The sequence below is a fragment of the Pelobates fuscus genome, chromosome 11 (genome assembly GCF_036172605.1).
Source record: "Pelobates fuscus isolate aPelFus1 chromosome 11, aPelFus1.pri, whole genome shotgun sequence".
NCBI lineage: Eukaryota > Metazoa > Chordata > Amphibia > Anura > Pelobatidae > Pelobates > Pelobates fuscus.
In genome coordinates, this window is record NC_086327.1 from 128,433,708 (window position 1) to 128,443,086 (window position 9,379).

The 9,379-nt window shown below is 37.3% G+C and overlaps 1 protein-coding gene across 1 annotated transcript; it reads left to right on the plus strand.

Moving 5' to 3' along the window:
- Nucleotides 1-606: 606 nt before the first annotated feature.
- On the plus strand, nucleotides 607-9,005 carry LOC134577026 (indolethylamine N-methyltransferase-like). Its single transcript, XM_063435671.1, has 4 exons — nucleotides 607-754; nucleotides 3,558-3,620; nucleotides 7,566-7,773; nucleotides 8,579-9,005. Exons 1-4 carry the CDS (start codon nucleotides 607-609, stop codon nucleotides 9,003-9,005), a joined length of 846 nt encoding a protein of 281 aa, XP_063291741.1.
- Nucleotides 9,006-9,379: the final 374 nt, after the last annotated feature.

A 9,379-nucleotide genomic window follows, 5' to 3' on the forward strand; every position in this document is an offset into this window, starting at 1 on the left:
AAAGTTTCATAGAAAGGGGCTATGATGAAATACATTTGAAAACAACAATCAATTAAGTAAGGTATAAAAGTAGTCACCTTTACAGTAAAAACTAAGAGTAGTAAATTATGACACAAAATATCTTTTATTTGTGATTTTACTCAAAATAGTCGACAGAGAAAAAGAATACTAACAAAGTTTTGGCCAATTTTAAAGAATGCCAATGATTTAAAAGCTCAGATAATAATCCAGTATATTTTATTTCTCACAAATGGGCTCTTTTCACAATGAGTGTCTAACACAGTCTGCTTTGTTCTACCAAAAATGGCCTGATCCATATCCCACATATAACCATCTATAAATATGTTATTTCATAAGCCAGCACTTAGCCTGCACTAAGGAACCCTGAGGGCAGAACTCTTATTATTGAATCACCGGATTAATTACAATATTTTTGTAAAAACATCACTTGACACACACGGTATATAATTGTTTATCACATGCACATCATCCAATGTGGTTTGCATCCTGGATGTGTTTTATTTTACATACATATTAAATATATATAAGGAATCATTTCATCAGGTAGATGAAGCAGAACTGATCACAGCACCTCGGCTATTCAACATGAGTTCCACCGCCCACAAGGATTATCATGATAAGGCATTCCCGGCAAAAAAATTAGTTGAAGTTTACTTTTGTGACGATAGTTTCCCATTAATAAAAGAAAACGTGGAATTTCCAATGGAACAAATACATACAGATATCGATTCAGGTCTGTATATAAATATATATTTTTAAATATTAAATTTTTATTGCTATTCTCTTTTATACAGCATTTTACAACATATGCAAAACTTTGATCACATTATCTCTTAACATCATACTGATATAATAAAAAACAAATAGGACATCATCATACCACAACAAACAAAGACAAAAACATACAAAATATACATCTTGTACTCTCTGCAGAGGGGAAGAGGTGGATTGGGGTTTTTCCCATAGCTCATCTGAGTTCAAGTTACATTACCATTATTGAAAAGAGAATATCTTTTACCAATTTGACTTTATACAAGGTCTGTATATATTTATATATTTATTATTATTCACTTAAGGATGGAGGCAAAGTTTTGTTTTACCAGAACAATCCACAATTATGTATAGAGAAGCCCCAAATTAAAAGAGAAAACTTTTTAAAACAAACATATTAAGGAAGATATAAAACATACTTTCTTATATAAAGAGGTTTTTTTGGATTGTGACATTTAACCTCTTTTATTGACTCACAAGACATAAGATAGAATATACAATAAAAGATGGTTTAACCTGATTTTCTAAAAATGTGGTATATCTTTTATCTTATTCTTGTCACCTTGGATAGGTAGGATATGTAGGATATGTAGGACTAAACATCTCCTACACATGCGCATTGGAGAACATATGCATAATATTAAAAATTGACAATGTTTCCTTACATTTCAAATTATATCCAAAAAAGCAACCCCACAGATCTTAAATTTCAGGCCATCCAAAAGTACTGTTTAATTAATTGGAGAGGTGCTATAATATATATATTATAAAAATACAATTCTATTCATATATTTTAATTTTTTGTTGTTTTTCCTTATTTACTCATATTTTTTTTAAATTTCAATTATATTTTTACATTGGAATATTTAGTGAAGACAACATATCAATGACACCAAACGGAGTAAGAATGGGTAGAATTTTTTTTAGTTACACATTTTCTTTTTTCCTAATGTTTATTTTATTGTGCTGAGAGTACCACGTATCTTGTAACGCCATAACAGCAATTACAAAGACAACAATTGACATAAGAAGACATAGAACATAAAGGCATAAACAATAAGTGATGTATCATGTTGTAGCATTGTGATAGGACAGCACATTTTTAGAATGTAAAACAATAGTAGTGTTAAGTAATCATGTCTGAGTGTTCAGGAACCATACAGCTGTCAATTGCAAGCAAAGTACTAGACATGGTATGAGATAGTCGAGATTGGGCATGAATAGCAAGTTAGGTGGGGTGACATACTTTTAACTGTATATCTTCCACTGCAAGTTTAAACCTCTCAGTAAGATTGCAAAACACTATATGAAACTTAGAGAAATAAAAGGAAATAAAAAGAGTATGCTAATACGTGTGAGTAGAAAACAAACTAGATAGGTATGCCTAGGCATGTGATAAATAGATTCTAGGCGTGTGGTTAAGCAAAAGAGTAAAACCAATTCAACATGCTATGTTGACATGAATAAGGAGCTGGGCTAAAGTGTCAGCCAATTCTTTAATTACACATGTTCAGTTATGTTTTCCATTCATTTATTCATGACACATTGTCATATATTAGATCTAGATACATTGTAATGTTTTATTTGTGTAAATGTGTTTGAGATTCAACATGCAAAGATATATAGCTACGGGATTATTTGCTAAAATGAGACATGTCGTGTCAGAGAATTCAAAGTGGATTTGAACTCTAATGCCAAAATAGCCAAAACGGAAGCATAGCTGACTTGGATCATTTTTCCAGTTTAACTATTTTTTTTTTTTTTTTTAAATGTGAAATTAATTTTGTCATTAGTTTTAATTCCTGACCATTTTCACTTTAGTGAATAACCCTGTCAGACATGAACTAGCATGCTGCATCACAGCAGAGTGCTTCTATGTGCCTCTACTTTTGACACTACTCTACCCTGTAACCGCTCCTGTTATGGGACCTGAGCAATCACCTCTTCGTCTAGAAGGTTTCTTGCATATTCCTTCAGTGCTATATCTTTTGACTGATCTGTCTGAATTTGGGTAGACAGAAAAATGTTCCTTGTTGTTCTTTGAAAAAACTCCAGCCTGTATACCATATGCACTAGGGATACCACCCAAGTGTCCAGAGTGTGACAAGCCCAGGTATCTCTGATCAGAGAAAGTCAGGTTCCTACTACTGGGGGAGAGCCACAAGTCCATTGCTGAAGTGTGAAATGACTCATAGATCGATTAGATCCCTAAAAAGCATGTTGACTACGTGTCATGAGCTTCCTATGGAGTATTTCCTGCAGGGTTGGTAACTTCATGTATCTCGGAAATACTGATCACTAGAGGTTCTCCTGTCTGACCATGAGAAGCCAGGCTTCTTGGATCTTCTATCCTGAGGTAGAAACACCTTGTAACCCTCAGTCACCTTTTTAATGCATTCATCCAAAGCTTTCCCAAAGATCAGCTCTCCTTCAAATAGAATGGTGTAGAGGGCAGACTTGGGGATGAGTCATCATCCTAGAAACTGAGCCATAATGCTCTCCTAGCTGCTACAGATAAAGCCCTATATTCAAGAGAATATCCTGGTTACATATAGGGAAGCTTCTGAAGAAGTAATTTGTCACCTGAAGATTCCAGACTGCATCTTGAATATTGGCTCTTAATATCTCTTTCCACGTCAGCATTTAGATCTTTAACCACACTTTTCATGGCTCTAGAGACAGTAGTGAAAGCTACAGCTGGATGACATCCTGCACCAGCAGGTGTATACATTTGGACAAGTTTGCATCCAATTTTTGATCTATAGGATTGGGTAAAAAAGATGAGTTGTCAAGCGGTAACATTGTCCCACGGGCTACCCTGGAAATTGGTAAATCAACTTTAGGAGGTGTAGTACAGAGTGTGGAAGTACCTTCCTCCACAGTGTAAAGTGTGTCCTCTTTTTCTTACCTCTAAGACCTCTGAATACCTAGGGAAATCATTAAGATATTGTGAAATATTGATGATGATGAGAGTATCATGGCCCGAAAAGCATTAGCAAACTATACAGGGCAGGTACATGTCTGAAAAAAAAGACCTCTGAAATACTTTGTACAAAAAGCACTGTCAAATTCTATTTCAAAGAAAACAGTCAAACATATTTAAAGCTGGCTTTAATAAAAAAACAGCATTTACCCAAGTCTGGAGAACCTGTAAATACCTTCCAAATATGTTTGGGATGTTTACTGTAATTTTCCATACTTTCTGGCAAGTGCCCTTATCCTAGATGGCTCCCGTGACTTGTTTTCCCATAAAGTCATCGGCATTGGTCCCTTTATGGCACAAACTGCACATGCGCTGGTGTCTTCCACACGCATTTGCCGGTTAGAGACCAAGAGGAGAGCTTGGTCTGCAGCCTACATGGCCCCTGAACACCCATGGACCCAGGAACAAAATCAACGGTACTCAGGCGAAGCATAAGGAATACAGTAAAAGTGCTTTCAAGGTGATTTAAAGGAAACAAGGTCACCAAAGTTTAAAGGCACCTCTAGATAAAGGCGCCACAGCATAAAAGCACCACAGCACAAGGTATGACTGCATAAGGAACCACAGTTTAAAGGCATCACAGAATAAAAGTACCACAGAATAAAGGCATGGTGGGATCCACCTAAAGATCAGGTAAGTGAGGGATGGGGGGGGGAGGCAGCCTATAGATCAGGTAAGTGAGGGATGGGGGGGAGGCAGTCTACAGGAAGGGACAGAAGGAGCACAAAGGTAAAGTAGGAGAAGGAACAGAAATGAGCAGGAAGGGTCAGCAATGAGCTGGAAGAGGCAGAAGGAGCACAAACATAAAGTAGGAGATGGAGCAGAAATTAGAAGGAAAGGTCTGCAAGGAGCAGGAAGGGTCTGCAAAGAGCAGAAAGGGACAGAAGGAGCACAAAGGTAAAGGAGCAGAAAGAATCAGAAGGAGCACAAAGGTAAAGTAGGAGGAGGAGCAGACAAGTGTAGCAAGGAGCTGAAAGGGTCAGCAAGGAGCAGAAAGGGATCAGAAAGAGAAAGGAGCAGAAGGGGGAGCAATATAAGCAGAAAGTAGCAGAAAGGTGAAAGAGCAGAAGGAGCCAAGGAGGAGAGAAGACAGTGTCCGAAGACTGTGTCAAATGAAGGAGAAGAAAAGGACATTGGAGCAGGAAGGACAAGTGAAGTGAACCCTCCACTTTATTCTAGACACCACATCATAAGGCTTTGGTACCTGGGCCTGGCAGGGAATCTTTGGACCTTCTCATCATCCCAGGTAAAAAAAAATATCAGTGTTAATGGTTTCACTTTTATTTACTGAAAGTCAGGAAGTACAGAGTGCCGCTGGGTAGGGGTGTTGCTGATTGGCTAGAGCGGTCAGCTGGCACTCTAACCAATCAGTAGCTCCCCATTAATAAAGAGAAAAAACATTTTTATTAACCAGGAACTAGCGATTGGCTTAGAGCGTCAACTGACCACTCTAGCCAATCTGTGGCACCCATGCCTGACTTCAATCTGCACTTCCTGACACTCCGTTTCAGACGCCGAATACCACTGGGCAACCTGGAGATCTGGAGCTGGAAGAAGCCTTTGGGGATAAACCATTTGAGAGCGATTTAAGAGCACCCAGAGGCTTCCTGGCATCATAGCATTTTAATTTAGATGAAGTTGTTATGGTTACCAGAATATTCCTTTAATTTGCTTAAAGGAACACTATAGTGTCAGGAATACAAACATGTATTCCTGACACCATAGTTGTGATAACGCTATTCACCCTGGCTTTATGTGATAATGACTATGCCACTTCCCTTTCATGACACTGTCAAAAGGGACCAAGCATGGATGTCATTACAATTGTGCCCCCCCCGGAAAAATTCCTGCGGACGCCCATGGTATGGTATACTTCTTTCTGCGCTCTTTTATTACAGGCCTACTGCTTTGTTGGGGTTCTGGCACACCACAACCGACTGGTGTCATTTGAATATGTTTATTGGTTATAATATGCTATGTTACCTTATCATCGCGGCTATATTGCCCCAACTACAAATTTAAGGCCTTGGCCTGTAGTTGTGGGAGGGGCTTGAATCCCTTTAAAAGGGCTGCCAATCCTCTCCTACCTTACCGTTGATGGTCTGGCGAGTCACCCCTCCCACCACTCCCTCTATTCACATCACCCTCTAAGGTGGGACCTCTTTTATTACAGGCCTACTGCTTTGTCGGTTCTGGCACACCACAACCGACTGGTGTCATTTGAAAATGTTTATTGGTTATATTATGCTATGTTACCTTATCATCACGGTGATACTGCCCCGACTAAATATATTTATATATATATATATGTATGTCCATAAGTAAAGTGATCAAAATGCTCCCATACTAAGGGCTGTAGGATAGGAAAAAGACTGAGGACCTTAGGAATGGAGACTCCTTTTAAAGTCTTTGGTGTTTTTCCTCTCCTATCGGCTGTAAGGGGCAGGGTTGACCCATTTGTATATGCTGCCATGATTAGCTAGGAACTATATATACACACATATATTCTATGTGTATATTTATGTAATCTTTTGTCATAATTGTGTCATTTTAGGAATTACAATTTGAGAGACTGCCTGACAACCCAGGCAGAAAGTCCAGAGAATTTCATTTGCAAGTCCTATTTTTAACCTTGTAACTTTGCAAAACACCATAAAACCTGTAGATGGGGGTTACTGTTTTACTTGTCAGACTTCACTAAGTGTTGTAAAGCAGTAAAATGCATCACAATGATGATGTCAACAATGCAGTAACCAGGATTGTGACAGTGGCTACTAAAAAAGAAAGGACATACACCATTTTTGGATACCCTGGGTTGTCTACTTTTTCAAATGATATGCTGTGATGGGGGTAATTCATATTCCTGGGCAGCTGTACGGCCTCAAAGGCAACATAACCAATCTGCCAAATTTCAATGTGCAAAAACAGATATGGGCAAGTCTTATATTTGACTCTGTAACTTTCCAAAACACCATAAAACTTGTAAATGTGGGGTACTGTTGTACTCGTGAGACATTGCTGAAGACAAATATGAGTGTCTTAGAGCACTAAAACATATAATGCTGATGATATCATCTGTAAAACTGCAGTTCATTTGTGAAAAAACGCAAAAGAAAATCTAAATGCTAATTTTGTCCAGTGTTTGTGACTAAGTGGCTACTCATAAAGACTAGACAAACCCCATTTTGAATACCCTGGATTGTGTAATTTTCCAAATGGTATGCCATATTGGGGGTAATTTTCATTCCTGGACTGCCATACGGTCTCAAAGGCAACATAACCAATCTGGCAAAATTCAATGTGTAAAGAGGAAAGCCCTATATTTGACCCTGTAACTTCCCAAAACACCATAAACCCTGTATGGAAGGGGGGTACTGTTGTACTCATGAGACGTTGCTGAGTACAAATATGTGTAATTTTTTGCAGTAAAAACTAGCAGTATTATGACATTCCCAGTTAAAATGCCATGCAGAACTAAGAAAATAACATAATTTCTTAATTTCTCACACTTTTTTAGTTTTTATTCTTATAAAATTATGTTTCATATATAAATATTTATAGTAAAATCAAAGCCCTGTTTCTCCTGAACAAATTATATATAATAAGTGTGAGTGCACTTCATTTGAAAGAGGTGAATTGTGGTTGAACAGACATAGCGCTCAAATTATAGTTTGGTTTTTTATTGTGTTTTGATCAGAACGTGCACAGTTGCTTCCATCCTTAAGGGGTTAACTGTGAGAAGCATTGTGTAAAATGTTCACATACAGCTCTTGTCTTATATTGTTTACAGGAGTCGTGAAGGGAGAAACATTGATTGATTTTAGTGTTGGAGCCACAGCAAGCCATCTTATACCAGTTTGCAATGGATTCAAAGATATATATGTGGTAGAAGTTAATGAGAGAAACATCAATGAATTTGAGAAATGGCGACAAAATAAACAAGACGCTGTTAACTTCTCATATGGGGCGAAGGTTCATCATAAGTTAGAAGGAGGCAGGTAATGTATGATTTAGACAATATTTGATCACTGTTACATCACATCATTCTATTAATGACCGTAACCATCTCTTTACCACATCAACTTATAAATGCTGTACCCAGATATCTTGTTTATAATAAATAAATAAAAGGCACAGATGATTATGGAACTATAAAATGTTAAGGGACACTATAGTCACCACAACAACTACAACTTAATATAGTGGCTCTGGTGTCTACAGCACGTCACTGCAGGCTTTTTCATTTTTCAGAAAAAAGGCAGTGGTTACGTTACTGACTAATTACACCTCTAGTGACAGTCGCTCAGACAGACACAAAAGGTCCTTCCTAGTTACCGACATTCGGCATCTCTGTGCTCTGCATGGCACAGCCTCTGAGAAAAGGTGAGTAAAATGACCTTTTCAATGACCTCTAAGAGGGGACTGGGACATAAATAGTTAGGTTAACACTATAATGTCAAGAAAACATGTTTGTTAGTTAGTGCTATATAAACGTCTTTTCGACCAGGATGAAGAGTAAACTTTTTTTTTAAATAGGCAAACTAAAGTATGAGACACGTTTTAGGACAGGTTTGATGTTACCTTAATGGACAATATCTGAGGCAAATTTATAAGTGCTAAAAAAAAAATCACCATGGAAACCACTGGAATGTCCCTGCCTATAGATTAAATTTCAGAACTCTTCCCCAAAACTGCACTGTTTTTCTCTGAGTGTGAATATTTAGTTATACCTTATTCAAGGTATGAAAGGCGATTCTTCAAATGAATAATATAATTGTAATATCTGTGTTCTTCCCATTGCAGAGAAGCATGGCACATGAAGGAAGACAAAGCAAGACAAGCAATTAAAGGAGTAATACAATGGGATATTTCTAACGACGATCAAGTCCCTGTCGATTTACCCCAAGCAGACTGCATTCTTAGTCTATACCTACTGAATGTTATCAGCAAAGACAAAGACACCTACCAGAGAAACCTGAAAAAAATGACATCCCGACTTAAAATCGGGGGGAGCCTGTTACTATTTTCACCCATAAATATGACATTTTATATAATTGATGATCACAAGTTCTTCGTCTTACCTGTCGATGAAGATTTTGTAAAACAGACAGTAAATAATGCTGGTTTTGTCATTGAAAAAGTGAATGTATTGCCTAGCAAAAAATCTTGTGACCTGGTTGATTATGATTCCGTAATTTATCTAAGATGTCGCAAGAAGAATGATGTTTAGCATTTATATTCCAAAAACATGTGAGTGTTCAAATATGTGCCGCCACATTTTATGCTACAGTAGAAATCAAAATTACTTATATACAGACAATAAAAATAATAATGTTCAACATATTGTAAACAATTTAAGAATTTAATTCGAGAAATAAGATTGTTGCTCTACATCCATTATTACTACTTAATAAAGAATTTAGAACACTTATTTTCTTTTTATCAATTCTGCCTATTCTTGTGTGGAGAGAATATTCCAAAAATTCTAGCTCCTCCACCTCCATCCTCATCTTCCTCCAAAGCTCACCACTTCAAAGGATAGCCAAGTATTAAAATGGCACAATAGGGAAGAAGGAAGAAGCAAGGACAATGAAAGGTTTGCAA